Source organism: Blennius ocellaris (assembly GCF_963422515.1).
Source record: "Blennius ocellaris genome assembly, chromosome: 20".
NCBI classification, from domain to species: Eukaryota; Metazoa; Chordata; class Actinopteri; order Blenniiformes; family Blenniidae; genus Blennius; species Blennius ocellaris.
Genome location: NC_137669.1, coordinates 16,017,165 through 16,043,736, shown reverse-complemented (window position 1 = coordinate 16,043,736; position 26,572 = coordinate 16,017,165). Strand labels below are relative to the sequence as shown.

The window sequence follows — 26,572 nt, the reverse complement described above, 5'->3', positions numbered from 1 at the left end:
TCGGCTCCAACCAGCGCCCCCCCCCCCCACCCCCCGACTGGCGCTTAATTCAAGTCGCTGTCTGCTTCTGCCTGGCTTGATAAGAGTGAGTGGGAAAAAGACAGGGAGAGAGCGAGAGGAAGATTGTGGAGGGGCGGTGAAGAAAAGAGGCCTGGTCACAATGAACTTTATGTGGAAGAATGTGGCAGGAATATCCCAACGGTCCAACTCATCCCCCAGCTTTATCACTTCCAAAGTGGCTCAACACAGAGATAAGGAGAGGGGATGGGGGGGCTGTGAACAGGCTGAGCTTCCAGAGCTGACGAGCTGTTTTACGGCCTCACTGTCAGAGCAGCTGATTCCTGCTCTTTGAGGGCCAACACAATCTTTCCCAGGCAAAAAAAAAAAAAAAAAAACCTGAGGTGAGTTAGGGGGTTAATTGTACTGGTGTCAGAGCGGCGCATAAATAGCTCCATCAAAGCCTTGTATCTTAACAGCTTTGTTGTAATGTATCTCCCCTTAATTTTAATGGTTCATTTAGCCTTGTCACGATGTTTGGTCACATTTTTATGCGTGCAGTGAGGTTCCTGTCAGATGTTTAATCAGTCTGTCAAGTGTCTGCGGTGCAGTAACTCACATAGTGGAGTCAGTGCAATAATCAGGCCGATTTATATTCCATACTGTATTAGTAAAGACAGATATGCAGGACACATGTAAATTGAATAGTAATTGCTGCTTATGGGGATACAAATTGGCCATAGCTGGTTTAGGTCATAGTTTGTCATCTTTCAACACTCCGCCACCAAGAAAAATCTGTTTTTCAGGATTTCTCAGCGACCTTTGTTCATTGATTTTATGATGGTGCTTGATTTAATTGTTTCAAAAGTGTACTTAGACACTGCCGTGCCAGTTAACTTTGAGGGGGTTTGATGACGGTGTACATTATATTATTGTGTAACTGTCACTCACTGAACACCCAACAAAAGTTCCTCCCATGTCTTTCAAATAGTTTAAGAAAAGTAGACTTTCGATTTTAGACTGTGGTGTATTGAAAAGCTATTTTATGAATTTGTTTAAAATAATATGGTAAATCATTATGTTTAACAATAGAAGACCACAATTCAGTGGTAAGTAAATAACCAAGTGTGTCTATAATTATAAAACAGATTATGGAAAAGAACCCCGAAACAGAATAGAAATAAAAATAACATGAAATTTACTCAGATTTAAATCCTGTTAACATTCCATTCACATGCTCGTTTTTTTTTTTTTTTTTTTTACAACTTTACAGTTTGTATTGTTTGTCTGTTATTCAAAGTCCTCTAGCGTCATTTACCAGGATGAACCTAATCCAACTCATTTAGTATTCATTATGCTTAATGACAGAGAACTACATCGTGTCATGTCTCCTTAAGCACCCAGATTTTAGGTTGTAAGGAATTATGTAGTAGCTATGTTTGTAAAATATAAAAAAACAAAAAACAAAAGAAAGCGACAACAATACAATACTGCGGTGGGTTTTACTGTAGCTGGAACTTTCGGTTAACAGATGAACTTTCCTGCAGTCGAGGGATGGATAAGCGATCAGAAAGTCATTGCAATAGTCGAAAAAAAAAAAAAATCCCCCTCAATAAAGACAGTGAGGGCCGGAGCCTGGAGACAGGAAGAATAACCATCACTGTGTTTGTACTTATAAAGAAGCTGTGAATGTACTTAGCAGTCCTTTTTAACTTTTTAGATAGAGAGTCCAGGAGCGCCTGATTTTCCATGTCTTCGCTCTGGATGTCCTCTCCGTGGCTCCGGCAGCTGGACGAACTGAACAAAGTCGCCTCGTTTCAAATCGATCTTCGACTGTAACTGAGCCCCGCCATCAAACAGTCACTGGATGTTGTTCTTGGTTCAGCTTCTTCTTGTCTGATGTGAAAAAACTACAAACTAATCAAAGTTGTTGTAGGTTTGGCACTTTACCTTCACTGATTATCTACACGTTTATCATCCGTATGTCTTTGTTTTTCTCTCAAAAGGTTGCACTTGACGAACTCGATTGTGTTGCTGAATGTTTTTCTTTAAAGCACTTTTTTTTCGTGAGTGAAACTTGAATTTCTCCTGTTGTAATTATTATAAATATCAGAAGGATTCAGGTTGGGATTGTTGCAGCGATGTGTAACAACAACATCACTCAAGCTACAAAACTGCATAAAAGTGTTACTCCCACAGTGCTGTTTAACACAATGACTGTGCCAAAGTCTTAATTCAACCCACTTTTAACACAAGCTATTAGCACAAAAAGCAGCATTACACTCAAATACCCCCCCAAAAAAAAAAAAATCAGTGGACTATACGTCCCTTAATTATTATTGTTTGTCGATACTATTGCTAATCTTTCCCAAAGCAGCAGCAATGAAATAACTTAAGTCTGGGCTCTCTGGGCAGGAATTAACATATTTATTACACCGTAAAGAGAACAACAATACCAGAATTATACTGCAAAGTTTCACAGACTGACAGACCATAGTTTACAGCCCAAAAAAAGTGTTAAAATCAAGGAACCAAAATGAAAAAAAAAAAAAAAAAAAAAAAAAAGAAAGTCAACAAGAAACCACAGTTCTGACATAGTAGACTGGAAAGCTCTCTAGAGGACACTGACCCTAAGCGATGGAAAGACCGCTTAGTGTCAGCCTACCACTAACCTGTGGTTTTCATGTCTCAATTAAGTATTGCACAACAACTTCAAATCATTTGAGCTCTTTTTTTTTTTCCACTATAAATTTTCTCAAGAGAAAAAAAAAACAAAAAAAACCCTTCCCACCCCCAAAGTTCAACTCATTCCCCCCGGATTAATGCTACGGCCGCTCGCTGTTCACTGCCGGCCCCGACGGTTCCCCAAAGTTTCTTGATAAGTAGGAAATTTAAAGAACATTTCCCCCTATTGTGAAAACAAAAAAACAAAAAAAACAAAAAAAAAAACAGGCATGCCTTAATTCATAGCCTTATTCTTATTTTTTTTTTTTAAGCTTAGTTTTTCACAAGCTTTGCTGTTTGTGTTTCCCCCAGCTGACAAGTCAACGAGCACTTCAGCACGTCTTCACAACAGAGAAGAAAAGAGCAGAAAAAGGGGGAGGAAGGAACAGGGAAGAAAAAGAGCAAGAGAAACATTTTCTTATCCGTGACCTCAACTCGTGTCGTCGAAATAGGAATCGACGAAGACGTTTTTCTTTAAAATTAGCACAATTCTTTTCTTTATTATTTTTTTTGTTGTTTCTTTTTTTTTTTTAAATCTGTTCAAACAATTCAAACTCTTGATGTACTCTAGAAACGCCACAGGCATAAAGAAACATAACAAAAGTTTTTTTTTTTTCATTTTTTTTTTCTCATATTCATTTATGTTTCTTTTATTCATGAGGTCTGCATTGTTACCAAGAAGTGATATGGTTTTGCAGCTGTATGAGCTTCGACTTTGGGTTTTTATATTTTCCTGTTCTCTTGTGCCCATTTGGTTTCGACTAGACCAGTATCAGCGCCGCCACTGATGCTCTTATCGTGCTGTAAGAGGTAGAGTGAGACTTGTTTGCCACCGAGGAATTTGTGGCAAAACACACATAGAGGAGGGAAGAAAGAAAGAAAAAAATAGAGCTTTTCAAACTATCATTGAGTGATAATGCGTGTCCTAGTTTGTTTGTTTTTTTTGCGTTTTTTTGCGTTTTTTTTTAAACCCAAATTTTGCCCTGATAATAACGAACACATATGTAACTTGTTGTATACCTTTTTTTTTTTTTTTTTTTAAATACACTAGTGTTAAACAGCTTGGCTGCTTCTTCACAGCTTCTGAGAAGTCGCTCGTAGGGTGTCAGACACCTTTTTGGATTGTTTAACCCTTTAAAGTCAAGAATGCAGGTGTGTGTGTTTGTGTGTGTGTGTGTGTGTGATTGTGTGTTTTATTTTGACAGGAAGGGAGAGATGAGGAAGTAGAGGGAGCTAAATGCCCCCGACCTTTGTGGAGCCTCCACTTGTTCCTTGAGGTCAGAATTTGTAACGCGCTTCTGTGTTAGCACCAAGGTGTTTGGGGGTGAAGAGCTTTCGTGTATGTCAAGGTAAGTGCTCTATTTCTGCAAAAACGAGAGGTTTGTTTGATTCTCATACTGAAGGTTTACCGCTAATAATTTCGTTTGAAAATCAAAGTCATCATGAAGCAAATGTAAGTGGTACGGTCGTGAAAGCCCAGTTTCACGTTCACATCTTTGACTCCAAATAAACTTAAAGCTGAAATGGGCACTTCATCTGACATTTGAGATTAAAAAAAAAAAAAAATCATCCCCATCCTTTTGTTTCGTCATTCCTGTCACATTAGTTATTATTGCTCCAGTTAACATGTGATGCTCTGTGAACGGGATTCGCGTTTATCTCACACCTTCTCATTTCACAAGATGAGTGCTGTGGACTTCCAGAAAGGACATCAATAAATACAGTTTGTGACGTTAAAGTCGGCTCTGCTCGTGAACAAAACCTGCAGAAATAAATAACCAAGTGTTTTATGTGGACAAACCTCTTTTCAAAAATCGTTTAAATCAGGATTTTGGTCCTTGGTGTCAGTCTTTGGCTGTTTTGGTGTTTATTTTTTTTATTTTTTTTTTATTTTTATCTCTTGTGTTAATACTGTGTGTTACCTGGTGCTTTGCAGTGTTAAAGCTGTCAATCGGAGTCTACACCTCTGCATTTGGAAAGTTAGTTTGTTAGACTTTTTTGTATTTTGTATTTTTTTTTTGGTAGTTTTTCAGTTTTTTCTAAAAAATAACAAATATTTAACAAACGTTCAGTAATGTGCATGCACTGTCTGTAACTATCGAAAGAAAAAAAAAAGGCGTTATGGCTGCTTTTTTTTAGCACATTGAGTAAAAAAAAAAAAAAGAAAAAAAAAGGAAATGGATTTGGCGATTTCATATTTTTCTAACTCCCTTCAACTAAAAAAAAACCCAAACAGATAATGCTAATACTACATATAAAATGGCTGATGAATTATGGCTCTATACCAACAACACAAGTATGCTGAAAAGAAGCATGCCGAAATAACTTTTGTGACAGTGCAAATACAATTATGTATGTCCCTTGTACAAAACATTTAGGTTAGCATTCCGCGCAACATGCCAGTTCTCAGAAAAGATCTAGTTTGGACTCAAGTAGCAGCTCTGAGATATTAGCTTGTGTCTTTTCTTGAGGACGAAGGGAAGTCAAACTTAGAGAACTACGAGGAACCTACCACTGACACAGAATAGAAAAGCAGCTTGGGGAGAAAAAGAAAAAGAAAAAAAAAAAGATAACACCTATTTTTTTTTTTTTTTATCTCTTTTTGCACCAGCTAAGAGAGAGTTATGAAGGACTCGGGAGTTGTGACTGGTTGGAGTACTATGCATTGTCACAATTGTCCAACACATATACAATAAATAACCATTGGTGACACCACAGGACAGAAGTCTTCAACACCATGACATCTACAGAAAGCAAAGAACAGCGTGAAGAAATGTGAAAATGTCTTTCAGAGTTGAGAAGGTAGTGGGGGGGGGGGGGGGGGGGGGGAGGCGAGGCGTCTGGGGTGCGTCTCGGGTTTCCAGCTCTGGAGTGGCCCAGCCGCCGCCGCCGAGGTGAGTCGACAGTTCCCGCCGGTGGGGCCGATGACTTCACTTCCTGTTTTGAGAGCTTTCGTGAACCGCCGAGCATGCACGTTGCCAATTGTATTCAGTACATCCTCCACATGTGCAGTGGGCAAAGTTTTGTAGCTTGTCCAAGAATTCTGCCTTTCACATCCTTCAGGGAGGCCGGGTTTGTATTTCCCAGCCCACTGACCTGGATATCATTACAAGTGAGAGGGAAATAACGTTGGTGGAACAGCTGGCTCCGCTCGCAATCTGCTGCACATCTGCCCATTTCATGGCGGTCTGTGGGCCAGAGATTCGGTCGGTCCTTCTCTCCAGGCAGAAAACTTGTTTAGTCATCCGTCTGTGTGTCTTTCAGGGTGTTTGAACCTGAAATGTTACTTAACAGCGTCAGTCTTTCTGTCCGCTTGTTATGCTCCTTGGTACGTTGTTTGGTAAAACGTCTGAGGTTGACGGGTCTCGCGTCCCACGCACAGGAAGGAAATTAGCAGTAATTCGAGGATGGAAAAAAAAGAAAAAAAAAAGAAAAATTTCAAAGAGGAGGTCAGATATACTTGTCTTGAGTTGACGGCTATCTCTGATCAGTCTCTTCATATTTACAGGAGGAAAAATAAGTACAATGACAACAACGTTAAGAACAACAGGTACAACGACAAACGGACAACAAGAATAGCAAGTGTAACAATAAAAGGATGTCAATATTTAAATTCATTCATTCAAAACAAAGAATATCTTTGTGTTTCCTTAAAGTCATGGCAAGTCAATATGACCTGAATATGGACCTCCTCCTCTTTCTATGACTACGCTGCAAGATAGACACAAGCACCGCCCGTCTCTTCCTGTCTCTTCTCCGTATCTTTGCGAGGCGATGCACACAGTCATGCTGTTTGTGGGGGGTTGAGGGCTGGCTCTTACGCTCCGGACGCCTTTGCCTGTGAACCTCCGCGCGCGGCGTCTTAGCGCTGCGTGCCGTCGAGGGCGGAGGAGGACGGGGTGCTGGGCGTGGACGAGCGAGGGGTGGCGGCGGGCGGGGTGGCGGCCGGACTCCCGGTCCCGCTGCTCGGGGTGCAGGCGGAGGAGCTGACGGGAGCGGGGGTCTCCGACCCCGGAACGCCTCCCTGCTGCTGCTGCTGCTGCTGCTGCTGCTGCTGCTGCTGCTGGCCGGCCTGTTGCTGCTGGGCCTGGAGGGTCTGGCCGCAGACGTGGTGGTGCTTCTCCCAGTCCTTGTGCTGGCAGAAGGAGCCGCAGTAACGCGCCGTGTTGCAGCCGCTGCACGTCTCGCTGGCTTTACGACCGCAGTTCCAGCAGCTCTGGCGAGAGGGACAGAAACAAAGTCAGTCGTCACGAAAAAAAAAAAAAAAAAAATCATCCAGGCGACTGACGCACAAACTGTGAGCGGGCCACTTGAGGTGATGAACACCAAAGTGCCTATAAAACCCTGTTTACACGCCCAACAGAACCACTGCAGATAAAGATTAAGAAAACCGAGCCCCGGATTGCACATCGTGGAACAATCCTCTGCTTTTACATTTAGCACTTAAGTTTAAAAACAAACCGCAGTCGGATCAAAAACCCATCTCTTATTACACTTAGGGCCTCTTATATATCTTGGAAACCGCAGGGAGAGCATGTCAGAGCTGCAGCGTATCCACAGGAAACAGGAGAACAAAGTTATAAACAGCCTCTGAAAGTTCTCCTCCGGGGCGCTTCTCTCTCATAAACATTGCTCCTGCAATTAATGTCAGATGTGAGACATATTTCCCTTTCACTTAACTGATTAAACGTTAAGGTCTCCAATGGTGTCGAGGAAATGAAAACCCTCTTCCTTATTTCCTCGCCGCTCGATTGCTAACTTCCCTCCCAACATCTTGCGGCTACTCAGTTGGAAAATGGAATGTGAGGGTGGCGCACTTGATTGACACCGTTTCGCATTCTCATTTTGTTCTCTCGCGCAGCGACGCGGCCGACAGACGCGGCAATCACTATTTTGAGGTTTGAGGCGCTCGTCCCCACCTCGCTGGAGTCCTCCTGCTGGTTGATTATGGAGAGCGCGTCCTCGGCCGCCTGGCGTTTGGCCTCGGCCACCGTGCGCTCCATCTTGGCCCGCTCGCTGCTGATCATTTCGTGAGCCTTGCGCTCGGCTTCGGACACGGCTTTCTGCAGCTCCGACATGGCCTGCCGCTTCACCTCATTCACGGCCTCTTCTGGAAAGAGTGTGGAGACAGAGGAAGTCAAGCCTCCCGAACCTGCAATGCAGCGTGTGTTAAAGGCCTGCTCATTCACAGTGAGTACAGTTACAGTCTATGAAATGCATATTTTACACACAGTCAATGTGAAAACAACAACAACGAGAAAAAAAAAAAGCATTAGATAACAGATTGCTTGCATCAATCTTTTCTAACAACGTTTACTTGATACGTGTTTAATCCTGCATGGACGTCAGGCGTTAAACTGTGCAAATTTGATTTAAAATCACTAGAATATCAAAGAAAAGCAGTTATAATTAGTTTTTGAGACACGTGCTATTTCGTAGTATTTCTTGTAATGAATGCTGTATGGCAATTTCACTTTAACTAAGCATCTCATGTTCAGTTGATAAACCTAATTAATGCGTTTATCAACATCTGCACCGTTTGAACTACTGCAACTGATGTATGTGTTCATTTTGAAACGTATACCAATAAGTTTGATTTCTATTGTTTGTATTGACTAAACAGCCAATAAGTCAGCTAATATTTTATTAAATTATTCATGCTACGGGAACTCGTATTTGTCAGCAATCGTGCTTTCAACTGTCACATATTTATTCCCTTAGATCCTCCAACAGGGCAGTGTGTGATGTTTTAATGGAAAGCGATCATATTTGAAGACGAGCAAACAGACTGAAAAATAAAAGGGAAATCTTTAATTTGAAAAGCGTCTCCTCAAGAAACCGGCATGAGCCAATTAATCCCAGGTAATCACTCATAAATGTGCTTTTGAGCTGAAGCAATGTGTTATTTTATACTTGTTTTGTGGAGTGAATAACCTTGCCGTGTGGGTGTTAAGTGGTGGAATTCCAACCGAACGTCAAAGCAAAAGGAGGGCTTTTTGTTTGCTCCCATCAAGCCTGTAACTTGACTAATTGTGTATGCAAATCAGGCAATTTATATTTAAATTATGCATTTCCATTGTGATCCCAGAGGCCCATGCGGTGAGGGGAAGTGGGAAACCGGTAGGACACCGTGCAAGGTGCTTGAATATTTATCACCAACTGTAAACATTTTGCCCATTTCAAACAGATGTATTCACGGCTGCACTCCATTGTGTTAAAAAAAAAAAAAAATCCTATTTTGCAATCCTCCCTGGGTCAAATTTAAATCAGTCTCTTCTCAGCCGGAGTATAAGCGACTGAAGTGAAAAGGATAAGGGAAATACAGAGAAGAATGCAGATAGGATGAAAAATAGCGGGCCCCATTTATCCGACAGACAAAAGATAAATACAGCTTTATGTCTGACAAATATGCTCTATATTGCTTCATTCCCTTCGTACACATTACGCTTGTATTACAAATGTTAAATCTGTTTTCAGAATCAGGCTGAACGTGTGCCTTTACAAAGAACGAGACATTTTCCCCTCAATCGTGATTGAGCAAAAATTTTTAAACTAGGGTGGTTTTGTCTTTAAACTACTGTGCTGTCTGGAGTCATGGAAATTGCTCTGGTGCCTTGTGATGTACGCCGTGTGCATGGAATTGTGATTACACACCAAATGCCTTAGATGGAAGATCGATCAAAGCTGGCGAGGGGAAGGAGAGTGCCGGCGAGCAGGCAGAGTCCCGATGGTGATACTCAATTCAATTTAAATGCATATTACTTGTTCTGAGTATCTCACACATCATGCTTGGTCAAGCAAGGGGACAATTTCTTTTCTCCAAGGGGCTTAAAAGGCAGATATACTGTATCGCTGACGGTGAATATAAAGTGGATTCCTCAGGCACTGAACCCTCCGTGCAGTTATTTATTTATTTATTTATTTAACTTTGAGGGGTAATGGCGAACGCAGCTGCAGTCGTGAGAATGCAAAAAATGCGACGGCGTCTGCTGCTTTTGACTGTGTTGGCGAAACAATAAATTAGTGTCGACACTCAATCTGAGCTGGCTGTGAGAAATATAAAATAAATGTGTCTATAGTCTTGTCAAGCATATGTCTGTCATTGAGGGAATCGGAGAAATCCAAAAGGCAAAATGATACCGAGTCTTGCTACTGTGCAGTCAGCGCGACCGCTGGAGCAGCTGTAAAAGCTACCCGTGTGTCTCATTTGATTGGTGTAATAAAAAAAAAAAAAATGGGCAAGATCTGACCTCGTATTTGGAGTGTGCACAGTGTGCAGGGAAAAGCGTTATGTTTTTAACATCCCACACCGGAATCAGATATAGCTGATTTTATAGGAGCAGCTCGGGTTTTAAAAACAGGTCTGAGGTTTCAGAGGCTGGACTACCTGAGGAGAGCGGCTCTGTGTCTGAACACATATCGTTTTACGGTTGTGTCTGTTTTATTTGTTTACACGCTAACATTATGATGGCTGGTCATACACATCAATTGACATGGTCTTAGTGTCCTTTAAGGTTTTGGTTTGATTCTAATTTAATACAATAGGGTCAGATTTAGGCAAGCAGTGCTTATGGTATCACTTAGTGTGAACATGCAGTAATAAACACGTGTCTTGCTCACCAGCTTTTTTCCAGATTTCTTCCGGTACGTAGCCAGACACAGGCCGGTGTAGCAGCTCCCTGTGAATTTCTAAGAAGACGCAAACACCTCACATCAGCCAGTTGTTCAGACGACAGCAGATTTTAAGAAATAAAGTCATTTCTTAGCCAATAATCTGGTCAAATGTCAAACAGTTAGGACAATGAAATGTGTGTGACTATGACTAACTTAGATGTATTTTGCTGTGCGTTATCATATTGAAACCTAAATAAAAGGGAGCCGAGCATTGAACCCTGATGGACGCCACATTTAATTTAAGCCTTTTAATAAAACACACACAAAAAAATGGCAGGATTCTTTACCCACTACCTTAAAACAAGTTTTACTGCTATATCTAATCCCAATTGGGACGTATGCCAGCGATCAACTACCTGGTGTTGTGTTTTCCTGCGCCGCCGGACTCTGCTGCCTCGACTGCCCACTGGCGGCGCCCTTCTTTAACTCCTCGGCGTCGCTGTACCGTCGGATCCAGTAGTTGAGCTCCTCGCGGTCGGCCTCCTGGCACCGCCGCAGTACCGTCAGCGAGCGCCTCGTTTTCTCCACCATGTCCATGATGCAGTTCAGCAGCTGGAGGCGACAGACACAGCGCTGAGTTTACACATGGATGGGATGGAGGGGTTGATTTAAATTCAGAATGGGTGTGGTGAGGAGGGCGGGCTTTTAATTAATTAAAGGTAACGTCTGTTGTAAGTTTTTGTGTCGCATGATTACATTTATTCATAAAGAGGCATGAATACGAAAAATTCTATATTTTGTTATAAATTGTTGATTCAGCTTGTCGGTACATCATTAGTAATATCAACAAGTTTAAAAAGAATTATAAATGAGATACATGATGTTCTGTGGTATTCACAATGTTGAAGAAAAGGGACTGGAAGGTCAACACACAAATACAGTTTAGCAACACACACACACACACACACGCATGCACACACACACACATACAGTATCAGTGAAATTTGCTGTCATTTCATATACAGAAGTCACTGCAGTTAAAATTTCCTTTATCAATCGTCCAAATTGTAACAGAGGCTTGTGACAGATAACAGGAAAGATAACACAGATAATCAGTGTTACTTACAAAGACAAAGTTTTAGAGTATAGTAATAAAAAAATGTTATTACTTTTCTTACATGGTCAAGGTGCTTCCACTCCTCAGCCCATTCTCTGTCTGTCAGCCTGTGGTCAATCACTTCCTCCTGCCTGCTCCCTGAATGCATACCTGTGAAGATAGGTGGACAGAAAGATGGAAAGATAGACAGAAAAATAGATGGACATGAGGAAAGATAAACAAAGAACGCGTCGGTTTGACCCAGAGGATCAGTCAATATGAAATTTCTCCATCACTCCCTCGCCCTTTCCCTTCATTCATCCTTCATCGGTTCGCTGTTTGACACTCTCTCTCCATCCATTTCTTCCTCCTCCTCCTCCTCCCTTCCTCCTCTTTCTCTTTGCCGTCTCCATATCTCTCTCGCAGCCCGAGGGGCAGGACTCAAATGACTGAGCTACGAGTCCAGTAAACATCCATCACAGGCGAGACATGGTAAATGTCTCCCCTATTTTTAGACCCCGTGCCACGGTCTTTATTACAGCTTCTTCAAGGCTCGCTCTATGCAGGGAAGAAAAAAAAGAAAAAGAAAAAAGTATCTAATATAACAACACCGTGCCTAATGTGTCTCCGTGGGGCGCTCACACTTTTCCGCTGCACAGAACTTCCAGTGACTTCGACTCTCTGAGGCAACGCGACGCTCAGTCAGCTGAACTCCAACACTTGTCTCAATGACTTGTTCTAATCGTTTCTCTATTCACGTAATACGAACGAGCTCACGTACCCCCGGACTCCCTTCCCACGTGCTCACCGATGGGCCTGGCTCGCTCCCGGATCTCCCGGTGGTTTGACGGCGGGTGCCTGTAGGTGTCGCGGTAGTGGTGGGCGATGGCCATGTCGTCCAGCCGGTAGTGCTGCGGTGGGAGCGGCCCCCCCGGGTGGGGCAGGCCGTTGGGTTGGTAGGAGAGCCCGTTGGAGGGGCTGAAGCGCTGGGCGGGGCTGATGGTGCAGGGCCGTTTGCTGGGGTGGACGTCTGTGTGCAGGGCGCCGTCTCGCTCGAAGCCGTTCTCTTTGGTTCTGCGTGAAAAAAGGCGGACAGATGAGTTTCGCGTCCGCGTTCCATCTTTCTGGCGTGCAAATGGGGCATTCTCTCGCAGCAATATGAGATCATTTCAACTGTTTATATTAGATATTATCCTTCCCCTCCCCCAAGAAGCTGGAAGCAAGTCGCACTGTTTCAAAAGCAAATTGATAATTATTTCCTCCTCCTGGCAAAATGACTCCAGTCTCCCGGTCCAAGGTAATAAAAGATTTAGTGACAGAAATTAAACCCAAACACTGCTTCGGTTTTTTTCAAGTTGAACATATTCTCTCCCCATTCGAGCTGATAACAAAAGACCTCTGGTAGCACAACAGACCAAGTGAAAAGGATAAATAAGAGAGTGAGAATGAGAAGGATGGTCCAAATCGGTGTGATGTTTATTTAGCAATCATTTGGTAAATAAGTGCTGCTGAATAGGGTTTTTACAGTTTCGCTGCTGCAATAGTTTGTGTCCAGTCTCCGACTTGACAACCATAAAAGGCATTTTTTTTCTCCCCCTCTCGACTGAAATCATTTTGGAATTCTTCTTTTGAAAACACGCCCATCCGCTTGTACACACACACACACACACACACACACACACACAAACACACACACAAACTAAAACTTGGACGTGGGTGCTCGCACAAATTGCTGCCACATGCGAACGCACCCACTCACACAAGTAGTTTCCAGGGGATCAGGTGGATTTTTCTTTGCCTGCTTCTGAAGATTAATGCGGCCAGGTGTGCATGCGTGTGCGAGCACATGTGTGTGTGTGTGTGTCTGTGTGTTCTCAGTGATGTCAGTCCATAGTTAAAACTTGCCAACCTTCTCTGCTATCTGCAGTCCTTTAGTCCCCGCCTTCATTCTCCACCCCCCCCTCCATCACCACCTCCACCACCGCCACCCCCCCTCTCTCTCTCTCTCTCTCTCTCTCTCTTTCTCTCTCTCCGATGAACAGATTGAACTTCTTAATGAGCTGTTTTTATGGGCTCCTAATGCTCATCCACAGCTCTCCATATGCTCTTTCCTTCCACTCGTCTATCTCTCTGTCTCCCTCGACTCATCCATCCACCCCCACCCCACCACTCATATTTCCCCAGCCTTTCTGCTGCAACAATGTTTATATCTATAAGCACTGGAGTCTACATATGCACACACGCTCACAAGCACCTATGCAAAGGAATGATGCGCTTACACGCAACTGACCTATACATATTTACAGTTTATACTAAGATTTGCACCTATATTTCGCTGTATGTGTGCTTGCTACCTCATTATCAAAACAAACATCCACCTTGCATGAATGTATACATGCCATAATTCAAGCAACTGGGTTCATATTGTATCAATTTTAATGAGCTGTATTATTTTTCCGCATAACTCTCTCACTCTCTCAAAAAAACCCTCCTTTCCTTTGTTGTTTTTCAAATTCAACATTGACCCTCATCCGTGTGAGTGTGCACTTCAATCAGACACTAACAGAGGGATTGATTAGCTGCAAAAATATTTACTTAGATGAACTCAATCAAGTCCAGAGGCTTTGAAACAACCAGCTAATGAACAGAGAACTCACATGAATGTCATACTTTTCTGTGACTATGTTACAGGACGTCGATGCAGTTCATATTTTTTTAAATACACTGAGTCACTCTGAATTGCGCCACATAAGCAAATAAAGTGGAGTTTTTTGAGCAAATCTAAAAACCTTTCTTTTATCGGAGAATTCAAAATCCACTCAATAGTGCTTTTCTCATGTGCATATTATATTTGATGTCTGGTTACTGTAGACCATGTTGTAAATCAGCATGCGCTGATGGTGCATTGTAATTAAGGATTCCTATTCAAATTCCAATATTTGGACACTGGCTCCAATAAGTGGGATTGCAGAGCGGAGGTAAGCAGAAACCAGAGGTGCTTAGCCAGCCATATTGGTGCTGGAGCCTCATCTGTATGTGCTATCAGACCTTCTCCCTAGGCACACACACACACACACACACACACACACACACACACACACACACACACACACACACACACACACACACACACACACACACACACACACACACACACACACACACACACACACACAAGCGTGTGCAGACGCAAACACCATGAAGTCCACTCACGCTTCTGCATTCGGTAGGGAACAACGCACACACAGTCACACAAAGGCAGCGCATTTTCTCACTGAATACAGATGCCTACTTACTTTTTTTTTTTTCTTTCTTTCCACCAATTCCCTCTCACATTTACACACACACCTTTTCGCCCCTAAGCCCGCTCCCTTATGCACCAGACGGCCTGCAAATATGCAGGTATTACAGAAAAAGTCTGCCTATCGGACTGTTGTGGGAAAAGAAAGGTGAGAATTATTAATATCACATTCAGCATTTTTGTCTCTCAGCAAATATAAAAAGTACATTTTTCTCTCCCTTGCTTGTATTAAAAAAAATGTTTACCCCCATGGGACTTGCTTTTTTATGTATCGTACTGTGAGCGAATGCACAACAAAATTCAAATGTTGGCAAATTGCTGTGCAATTATCTTAAAAAGTGTAAAGATATTAAAAGTAGGCATGTTTATGTGAATATTTACTTAGTTTTCTAAACGGTAAAATATTTGAAGTCTAATCTTATATTTTTGTTGCAGCGCTGTCATTTGAAATTATTTTACTGGGTTGGAAATAACTACAGCTGGACACACGCACTGCTTGTTTCTGTTTTATTTTCCTATTCAGGGAGTGGAATATAGGTTTCTACAGAGCAGCGTGTTCCTGGTTGGAACGTCTCGGTGCTCGTCCATTAGAGCAGGGAACATCGAGTCATTACCAAAGTCTCTTTGGTAATGACACACACACACACACACACACACACACACACACACACACACACACACACACACACACACACACACACACACACACACACACACACACACACACACACACACACACACACACACACACACAGAATAATAAGAATAATAAACAGAAGTATGAGCTACGCACAAAGTAGAAAAACAGTTTCTCGTTTACATCCACACTTTCTAATAAGACACGGCTGTCTTTTCTATACCCAGAAAGTAGTTGTGTGTGTGTGTTTGTGTGTGAGTGTGTGTGTGTGTGTGTGTGTGTGTGTGTGTGTGTGTGTGTGTGTGTGTGTGTGTGTGTGTGTGTGTGTGTGTGTGTGTGTGTGTGTGTGTGTGTGTGTGTGTGTGTGTGTGTGCGTGTGTGTGTGTAGCCAGGTCCACTTCCTTTCCTCTCCTCAGTTCTGGCCCATTAAGAGCAGGAGCCAGGAGCCGATGTCTAACGGAGCACATCATGAGGCCCGGTGGCGCTCTGACTGACACTTCCCATACATGCATTTAAACACGACACTATTGCCTGGCATTGGCTCAGCTCGAGCCTGTGGAGTAGTGCAGCGGGCTCATGGGGATGCTGGCATCCTCAAAGGGATTTATGCATGAGATCAAACAATAGAGGAGGGGAGGAAAGAAAAAAAAAAAGTCCCTGCCTTTTTCATATGTGGAGCTGAGAAATTCGTATTTCGATGTGACCGTCACGATTGTGTATCAAGTCTAAATATAAACTAAGGCTCACTGGATCCTTGATTGAGCGCGGGAGTTTTCAGACGTAGTCACCTGTCTGGCGTCCTTCTCTTGCCGTTCTCGTTGACGTCCAGCAGGAGCTCGGAGGAGTCGACTGGGGAGGTGGTGCTGGTGTCCAGGAGGAGCTGCTCGTGCTGGGCCAGATACTGAGCCGGGTTCTGCTTGGCCAGCCTGGCGCAGTGCAGCAGCTCCCGCTGAAGGAGCGGCAAGTTGGCCTGCGGGAGAAAACGGAAAACGGAATCGCGTCAGAAACCTCACACAGCAACGTCATGTATTAGCTCCTAGGATGAGAATTAAAAATAAATAAATAATAGTAATAATACAAGACTTTTTAAAAATGGCTTGTTCAGTCACTGACAGCTTGCTAAAGGGCTCTGTGTTGTCGTTTGGCTAATTTGGGAAACAGTGACATGAATCTGTCACAATTTCAAGCTGAGCTGTAACTAAAAAAACGCCTGGCGTCTTGAAGTTAAACCATCATAAAGTTTTGTTTGGAAGAAAGAACATAGTAAAACGGTGATTGGGTCGTGTGCAAAGATCAGAAAAGAGGAAATATGTATGATAAAATGTAGCAAAGGTAAATTCAGTCAAACGTCGACTCTCAAAATAAGTGTCATTACCACTGCTTGTTTGTAAGAAAAATAAAGAGTTGCAAGACATAAAATGTTACTGTCCTTCAGGCGGAATGCAAAGTCCCAAAGTCACCCATAAAAATAGAACATTACAGGTTTCCTCCCTCTTTTTATTTCAAAAACACAAATTTGAGGCAACAAGAGATCCATTTCTCTCAAGCCATCAAACCCCATCTTCGCTCATTACCGTTGAGCCGCCGCAGCTTTTTGTGACCCAGAGAGCATCACACACCCGTAAAGTTCCTCTGTGGCGTACACATTCTTAAAAGAAAAGCAGCTATTTTCAATCTCTTTGACATACTGTAACGAGGGGGGGGGGGGGGGGGGGTCCGCTTTCTTGCGCGGACTTTACAGGGCCATGCAGGTATATGTGAGCGTCGACTTCAAAGGCATCTGATGGGGTGCGTTTTGGAGCAAGAAGATGAAAGTGTTGCGTCAGGCGGGCTCAGAATGAGAGAGGGGGGCTATTTTGGCAAGGTACATCACAGGAGTCTTTGGAGAGGCCATCTTTGCAAGTTTTTGGTCTGTTAATCTTTGTTTTGTCCTCAAAACTATAATCTCCCTTAAAGTCCCCTGCTTCTTTTACCTTTCATTCCTTCCAGTTTTATAATCCCTCACACATTTACTTGCTTTATTCTTTTTTTCCCCAGTCTTGCCCTACATTAGGTGATATGTTTTCCCCCCATGTTTGATCATTCAATCTCGTCCTTGCCCGGTGCATAGAGAAAGAGTACTAATAGCACCCCGACGTGATTTCTTTTGTGGCTTTAATGTTAGAATCATATGAAATGCTCATCTCCAATAATTGACTGTAGTTAAAGAAATGCCAAGTGCCGGCCTTCCCGTTACCTGCCCGAGTTAATGGCGCGTTAATAGTTTATGATCGTAATTACCCTCTGAAAGAAAAAAAAAAAAAAGAGCATAAAATAGATTGCTTTGACCCTGTTGAACTCATCTTATATTAATTAGAGGTCATCCTAATTGCCAGAGAGATGTGGGATGCATTAACAAAAAGACTGAGTCAAGAAATGTGGACCACTGAGAGGGAGGGGATCATTTTTCATTTGATAAAGCAGGACGAGTCACTTCCGTGGAGTTAACAAACATCTGCACTTAAAGACACCTCCACCACCCTTAATTTCGAGTAATGTTCAGCAGACACAACTATAGTTTTCTCGGAAGATTTATAGTCTAAAGACTGGATTTTGTCACTGTGTCAAACGGTGCCAAAAAAAGAATAGTCATAACAAGCCTCGTTCCAGATCTGCTGAACGAACACCAACTTTCTGTTACTGTGTAATTTACTGCCGGGGGACAAAAGCAACTCTAGTTTTTTTTTTTTTTTTAATACGTCTGTCTTGTCGTCTGTCGGTTTTTGCCACTCGTGATCGTCCTCTAACTTGAAGCAGTACACCAGAAAAAATAAAACACTTCCCAGCTAAAGACAAGAGTAAACTTTAACACAGGAGAACACTGTTAGCTTGTCGGCCTGGCGTGGAGCCAACGCATCACGTCACTGGCATTGTGTGGTTTCTGATTGCCTCCTTCCAGTAAGGCGTCCCAACCAATTTGTGGTTTCGTATTAAAAAGAAAAGGGGAAAGGAGTTGAGTGGGTTTGCAAGGGGGCTGGAGGGTTAGAAGGGGGTTTTTTAACTCTGTATAACATTAGCGTAATGAAAAACCCCGAGCCCTGACTGGCATTGTTGCAGCTGTGCTTCGACGCACCTATAAAAGCTCCCCCACACCTCCAACTGCTCTTTGCTACCATATGGTAGCTGGCATTAAAGGCCCCGCAGTGGGAAGACACTAAAATTAGACTGGGGAGAGAGAGATTCAGGGAAGGAGCGATGGAGGGGGAAAAAAAAAAAAAGAGTTGCATCTTTGATTCTACAGCTATCCCAGTGATACACTAACCATCTGGTGAGGAGAAGGGAAGGAGGGACCGGAGGATGGATGGATGGCAAACAGTAGATAAACAGAGAAATGAAAGGGGATAAGGACAGAGGGAGGGGGGGGGGGGGGGGGGGGGGGGGATTGAGAAGCTGAATGACAAGAAGGAAAGATGAATAATACTCAAAGGTAAAAAGGCAATAAGGAGATGGAGATGGAGATGGCGAGAGAGAGAGAGAGAGAGAGAGAGAGAGAGAGAGAGAGAGAGAGAGAGAGAGAGAGAGAACACAAAATGACCCTGTTTGTGATGTTAACACTGAGTAATGGTTCTTCCAGTGGGACCGATTCCTGCTGGCCAGAACCACATCAGCCCAGAGCCCTGAATGTCAAGTCACGCACCTACAAATGGCGGCACGTCCACACAGAGGTACGCTGGTTGGTTTATTTTGATCAATTAAATGCACCAATATGTCCCTCGGGCTCCAACAGATCACCCATCCAGTTTCTCTTGCGCACCTTAGAATCACAGGCGATGAAGGCGACCCAAGACGAATGCGGGCGAAGACTGCGAGGATACACCAACAACAACTTCAAAAAAAAAGGTGTGTGTGACAGCCTTGGCAGAGGTGTGTAATAAAAACAATAGTTCAGTATTAAATGTTATGCCCCCCCCCCCCACGCTATCCATCTCTCAGAATCACTCTAATATTGATCTCAGCTTCACCTCGACCCCATAACATGATCTGAACTAGTTCTGCGCCTGTACATCCCTCAATATAAAACCCAGTCCCATCCGTCATCTTCGACTACCAAAACAAATCACACGGCCGCCACCAGTCCCACCTCCAGACTGCATTCGCGTTTCCAAGCCCCTAAGAGGTCCAGAATAAGCAACTACCTGACAACAAAATGCACATAAATGACCACCGTTACACTTGTACATACAAAGAAAGGAAACCCCATTGCTCTTCATCCAAATCTGCCTGGAATAAAGAGTGGTGACAAATGGGCAGCAGCCTTACGAGTGTGGTCCTTTCCTCTGGTTGTACACTGTGCTAATGGATGGAAGTAGGGAATACTCGGTGAGAATGTGAGGAGGAGGAGGAGGAGGTGGAGGAGGAGGAGGAGGAGGAGAGGAGAAGGACGATGCCAGGAAAGGAAAACATGAAAGGAGATGTAGTCCTCAGGCCAAAACCACATCGTTGTGCTCCCTTCCAGCACACATTCAGAATGTTTAAAAAAAAAAAGAAGAAATGTTTTCAATTCTAATATCATACAGAAAAAATATGGCTTGCAACAAAGTTTCCAGCTTTGGGTTGAACACAGTGACGTCAGCCCTCGACTCCGAAATGACTTATGCACCATTTAATTTGGAGACAAACAGACTGAGCAACAAGAAGAAAAGATGCTTTGAGTGACAGAATCTCATTGAGTGAAACTATGCGAGAATCAAGAAAGAGCCGAGTTTAAGATCGACGTCGGAGAGTGATGAAGTTGTAAAGGGAGAAGAGGCTCCAAAGTAGAGCGAAAACAAGGATTAAAAAAACCCAAAAAGAACTGTGAACATAAGTATGCACATCTGGATCTGGAATGGCTAAATGCTTCCCAGGTTCGGCCAATCGAGCGTAGCCTGGCACCTCTTTTTTTGTAGTAATTGTATATTTAAATATCTACCTTCAGAAATGGTATGACAAAAGGTCGCAGGGGGAAGTTGGTGGCTTCTTGGAGCTTGGAGTGAAATTCTTCGATGGTGAGCGTGGAATTCTGGAGGAGAGAGAGAGAGAGAGCGAGAGAGAAAGAAAACACATGAATCCATGTGGAAGGCATTAAGTGATAATATTACTTATTGGAAGCTAAGCTATATCCTGGCCTGGAGTGAGTGTTTTGGGGTTGGTAATAGGAAGCACATGGGCAGGCCACAGTGAAACGAGCCACAGAAAACAAAGACACACAATCTCCTCCAATTAACTAAACAAACGCACACGCAGAGGCACGTCGTCACAAAACATGTTGAATATAAGAGGAATTTGCTCAAGTTTGTGGAACAATTTTGGACACAGACGTTAATGTGAGAATTACAGGACGTTATCAAATACTTCTTAGGTCCACAACTGCGCCCACATTCCAGTTTGATGTCTCATACTAAAAAAAAAAAAAAACGTTGATTTATGTAAACAACCTTTAAGCCCTTGAACTCCCCGTCTGGCTTCTCTGGCTATTTTTCGCATTAGCACAGGTCTGCGTCTTTACTACCATTACCAGAAGCCGAAAAATCAGTATGCATATTCTATATGGGAAATGTATCCATTGCATGAATAAAGATGAGTTAATTTATGCGCCGCATTCCCCAATTTGTGTCCAACAAAAATAATACGCATCGTGCAGTTTCGCTCTACTAGATACTGTGAAATCAAGCTTCTTGCAGCCAACATCACAGGGGACGTGTTTATTTTCTCTCTTAATTGCTTTTTTTTCTTTTTTTTTGCATCCATTGCTTGAAAATTCACTTGGATGTTGACACAAAACCTCTGCATTGTATACGTCTAACATGCCGGCATCCTCGTCCTTATCGAGGCGGTACATGAGCCTATCGCATCGCTGCCATGGCGCTCCACACCTGCGCTGCGTCTCTCCATCAGCGCCAGCAGAATAACTGTCTGCCTCTTTTCACAGACCAGATAAGAGCGAGGTGACCAAAATACATTATAGTGGCATGAGGTGGAATGGGAATACATGCAGGAATCAGGGAAGGGGGGGGGGGGGGGTTCGTACGACTGCAAACAGGAAGGATGCATGAGTTTGTTTTTTTGGAGCTGACTTCCACATTTATTAAACCCTCCGTCATATTCCCGGTTGCCTGTGACGTATGACGGGATAACTGACAATCATTTTGAACGTTTGATCCCGAAAAGATGGTCAATTTACACACGCATGACAATACGCATGCGTGTACATACACCAGCATTTGATACGCCCGTATAACCTAATGTGTGCACTTCATTAGCGCTCACTCTTGTTTGGGATTGTCAAAGAGGTAGTGTGCAGTGGCGTTAAGTGTACATATAAATAAACAAGAAAGGGAAAAATATTGAAGCGAGACATAAGAGATAATGAAAAACTAAAACAGCGGCAGATATCTTGTTTTTTTGGGGTTTTTTTTTTCCACTCCCCACTCTCAGCGTTATTTCCCAGACCTGAATTTTGTTACATTCAGTCTTACATCTGTTCGCCCAGATTGCGTAGGGGCTGTTCTTGACAGCTAGTGAAGCCTCCTGAGTCTCCTGCTCTCCCTCTCCCCGGCACACAACTAGCTAATTAACGGTGTCACTCTTTTCAATAAGGCAGGGGGAGGGACAGAGGGAGACAGCGAGAGAGAGAGAGAGAGGGATGATGGGGGGGGGGGGGGGGGGGGGGGGGGGGGGGGGGGGGAGTAGGTGAGAGCGATATGGTGGGAAGGTATGCACGCCAAAAGGACACAGGAGAGGCATGTGCGTATGCAGACGGTGAGAAAAACAAACATAGTGGAGCCAAAAGGAGGTTATGCTCTGTGTGGCTAATTAAAAAAAAAAAAAAAAACCTCCCCCCATCTCATCCTCCTCCTCCTCCTCTTCTGCACAACATTCAATCACTATTTCTGTATTCCCCTGCTCGTTAAGCTCAGATTTTCTCTGATCACGCAGACGTGTGATAAATCTTCAGATTTGCACATGCAGTTTACACCATATGCTTTTACCGATATAGCTTCAATATAACCGTGTCAGTTAAGGTGAGGCGCACATCTGTCTCAACAAATCTCAGTTGGGTAAATGTATTCTTAGGTTTGCGTTTGATTTCAAAACCTTTATTTGCTTCAAACGCGGTTATACGCAGTATAATGTGCAGCGAAATGTTCTTACCACCTGATTTGTATTTTTAATTATAAATGTTAACGTCTCTCGTGAAGAAAAGACCTCTTTTTTTTTCCTCACGTGCTCTTTTTATCGGTATCTTTTATTCTTAATAAACGCAATATTCAGCTGCCTGTGTTATCTTGGGTTGCCAGGTACATTCACAAAGTCAGCAATACAATCAGGTTATTAATTTTTAGCACTGATGGACTTCACTCCGGAGAGAAAACTTTTACACTCTTTATTTTCACAAAAAGTTCCAAATGAACTCTTTTTATTGTGAGCAATGAGTGCTGCAAAGTGATTTAAGTATTTGTTCCTGTGGCGGCAAACTGTTTCTGCTTTAGAGAACCTCTTTCATGTGGTACTTCACGAACTGGGAGCAAATGCTAACAATCATTCTCAAATATCCCATTAACTCAGTTACCTCGGAGCCCTTTGACCCTTTTACAGCTTATATACATGGTAGCTACTTACCACCAGTCCCAGCACTAATGTGCGAACTCGCTCCTCCGATTTCAGGTGAGATGTCGTTTCCAAACTGCTGCAGAGTCGTGAGGAAGCGCTTGAGCTTGCTGAGCTGGCGGGCGCCGCAGGCCGGCGGCAGCTGCTGGTTGGCCAGCGAGGACGAGGACGAGGAACTCGGGCCGTTGCTGTAGCCATTCGGCGGAGAGGGAGCGCCGTTGAGCGCCGTTGGGAATGGCTACTGCCGTTTGTGACTGTGGAGATAACAGACACTGGTAAGAGACATCATACTGCACCTGAATGTTTTTTGTTTTCTTTTCAACAAAATACAGACAAAAACAAGCCTAAAAAAAAAAAAAAGCCTTTACAAAACACAAGCGTAAGAAGAACCATGCATCGGCTTCTTGAAGACTTAACCACTGATTTGAAATGATGCACATTCCCCAGAAAACACTCACGATCCCCAACATTTGTTTCCAATCATTGTGGCTCCTTTGATCCTCTGCAGCATCCTCTCATAAAAAACATATTTCTGGATTTGGAGACATGTTGCCTTCTCAGTTTAACCTCTTTCGGCAGTCTAAACAAGCGGGGACAGTCCAACCCCCCCCCCCCCCCCCCCCCCCCCCCCCCCACCCGCCCTCACCCCGTCGCGCTGGAACACAGCAGCAATGTGTGTGTGTATGTTGGGGGAGTTGGTGTACAAAGAGATACAAGGCGGCATAAAGCTCTCTCTCTAATGAGATTAGGTTTTGACTAACTCCACTCACTCCCCCTCTGGCCGCCGTCCAAAGCCGCCACTGTAAAGAGAGGAGAGAGACGAGATACTCAACTGCATCTGGTAACAATTACGTCGGATGGAAATCAAAGCATACTGCTTTGTTTAAACCTTCGGCGTGCGTAATGAGAGAGCCGGGCCTTTCCTCCTCGTTGCACGGAAGCCCCGACGTTAATTGTGGAGCGTGAGCAAAAAAAAAAAGAACAGATACCAGGGTTAAAAAAAAAAAAGAAAAGAAAAGAAAAAAGAGAGAAAGTGTGCGGTTGAAAAGGGAGAAAATAATGCCTCTGTTGCAGAGAGCAGCACTACCAACACAGGCTTGAGTGCTCTGAGCATTTTGTACCACGGGGCCTCGGATTCTTTGATTCTAGTGCTCTTCATGCAAGTGGTTAAGTATGCACTTCTGACTGAATACTAGGGTGTAATTTGCTCGTCACCAGCGATGTGCACGTCACGGCAAAGCTCCAACAGTTTGTAAGTGGGGGCGTCGGCGAACTTGTTGGGGGAGTTGTTGGGGATTTACTGCAATTTATAGGCTCAATGCAATTTGTTTAAATTCCTTTTTTTATTCTTATTGACTCCATACGTGCAAATAGTGCCTTGTAGTGTTTACTCTCGTGTTTGATTGTAAATGGCTGCGGACTCCTTGAAATCACAATAGAAATGTTTTAATGCAGCACGGGGTGCGCTTTTCTCCTATTTCAAAGATGGAGACCAGACTGTGAGGAACGCTTCAGTATAATTTTTTTTATGAGGGGCAACATGAGGCTCCTAAAACAATAAAAAACACTTTCATTTGAATTTACAGCCAACTCTGACTTTATGAATGTAAGTGATTGTAAAAACAATAAACTTGATAGAAATGACTCGATCTGGAGCGGTCGAGACGTCGCTCTGTCTTTAATTAACACAGTTGTGATCGATCAGGGGTGTCGAACATGGAGCTCGTGCTGAATGACCTTGAAAAGTCAACATTTTCCTGTTCTGACTCACCCGAGATTAAATTCTCCTGAACAAAAAAAAAACAACAAAAAAAAAACTTTAAAACCGCTGCCATATATAATCAGAATGGAAGAGCACCACTTTATCAGTCCATACTGTTTAATCCTATAACACCTATTTTGTATTTACATGTGCTTGTAGAAGACTGATGCAGACGTTCAGGTCGTCTTCCCTCCTCGGTAAAAAGGCTTCTGCTCCGGAGTCATATGTTTATACTCTTTCCATTCACGTTGAACCGAGCGATGATTGCAGCCAGTCGCAGGTTTGCAATGGAAATGGCTTCGGTTACTGACAAGGAAAAACACCACTGTGCCTCCCCCCCCCCCCCCCCCCCCCCTCCCCCAACTTGCTTGATGTCAGAGTAGGAAACATTGTGCTCGACGTGAAAGGAGCTGTTAAAATCTCCAGGTAATGTGCACCTTTGCCGCTACACCTTAAACGCTTCTGGTAAGACAGGAAAAGAAATAAATAAATCGTGATGCACTTACGCGTAGTGGGTGTGTAGGAGCTGTTGCGAGGCGCTCCTTGTGTACTGGGCGGGGGTGGCATAGTAGGGGGGGTCAACCTGGACTGTGTCTTGACGTCCGCAGGTGAGTCGGGCATGGTGGAGCGCTTCCCCAGTGCGATCTGAGGAAAGACGGAGGAAGATGTGAGAAGAAGACTCAACGTCAAACACCTGTACTCCTCCCACAATCATATACAGATATGTAGACAAACAGCAGCAGGATTAGATTTGCCAGGGAGCACAGAACGCTCGACATCCGGAGAAAAGCAGGCCTCCGCATCGCACACAAAGCCCTGACGATAGAATCAGGGGAAAAAAGAGAGACTCGCGGACACAGAGACACCTGAGAGAGGAGCGTAAATCTGCAGCGAGTTCGAGTCTCATTTCACCACCATCTGTGCCGTCATGCAGCCCGCTGTACACCCCCCCCCCCCCCCCCCAACTAATGACTGCAGTGTTCATTACTCTCAAACTAATACACACATTCACTCTCGCACTGCTTTAATCCCTGGATCCATATTCACATCTGTTCAGGCACATTGCAAAATTAGTCTATTAGTCTACCAGTGTAATATTCGGTGAAACTGAAAGAAAGTTGCATCACATGAGAGAAATTTCAAAGAAAGAACTTTTATCGAGAAAAAAAAGAAAAACCCCAAAACATTTCCTTTCATGATAAGCCTATTTTCACCTAATTCAGTCGCCTTTGTTCTCGGCAGATAAGTGACCATATCGAACAACAACGGGACGTTATCAGAGTCTTGCAGCGGCGCCAGGGCCAAGATATACAACTTCTCTCAGTGGAAGCATTACCCGGCCGATCAGAGCCACAGACTGTTATCAAATGTGTCTGTGGCACATTGGGAAAAGAAGATTATGAAAATAATGAAGACTGAGGAAGAAGGGTGGAGGGAGAAAAGACGAAGGGCGAGAGAGAAAGAGATATAAACGTGTGAACAATGGAAATCATATTGTAATGCTTGACTCAAAAACACATGCAACTGGATCCGGACTGGATTGGAGTGGTCAAATGATAACTCCATAATCTATAAATGTGAAAATGTCATATTTTATTGCCAAAAACACAAGTCCTCTCTAAAGTTCCTGTTAAATACACTTTTTAGTCAAACAATAGCAATGTTCTTTATTGCAATCTGTAATTATATCTGCCCCCCAGTGTAGGTATAGCAACATGACCATGTCAACGTGAAGGACGTATAGAAGTATCGGTGCATTAACTAAAGCAGCACTTGAAATAAATACAATCATTTTCACACACACAACACAAA

The 26,572-nt window shown here is 43.4% G+C and overlaps 1 protein-coding gene across 1 annotated transcript; it reads right to left on the bottom strand.

Moving 5' to 3' along the window:
- Positions 1 to 6,583: 6,583 nt before the first annotated feature.
- Positions 6,584 to 25,387, bottom strand: runx1t1 (RUNX1 partner transcriptional co-repressor 1; the record flags this gene model as incomplete). Its single annotated transcript, XM_080516423.1, is given in 14 exon segments — positions 6,584 to 6,755; positions 6,758 to 6,789; positions 6,791 to 6,937; positions 7,641 to 7,831; positions 10,342 to 10,410; positions 10,752 to 10,947; positions 11,514 to 11,602; positions 12,240 to 12,505; positions 16,158 to 16,339; positions 20,321 to 20,410; positions 23,011 to 23,043; positions 23,045 to 23,232; positions 23,235 to 23,252; positions 25,267 to 25,387. Coding segments are annotated over 14 exon segments (1,788 nt in total). The 5' UTR covers positions 25,382 to 25,387.
- Positions 25,388 to 26,572: the final 1,185 nt, after the last annotated feature.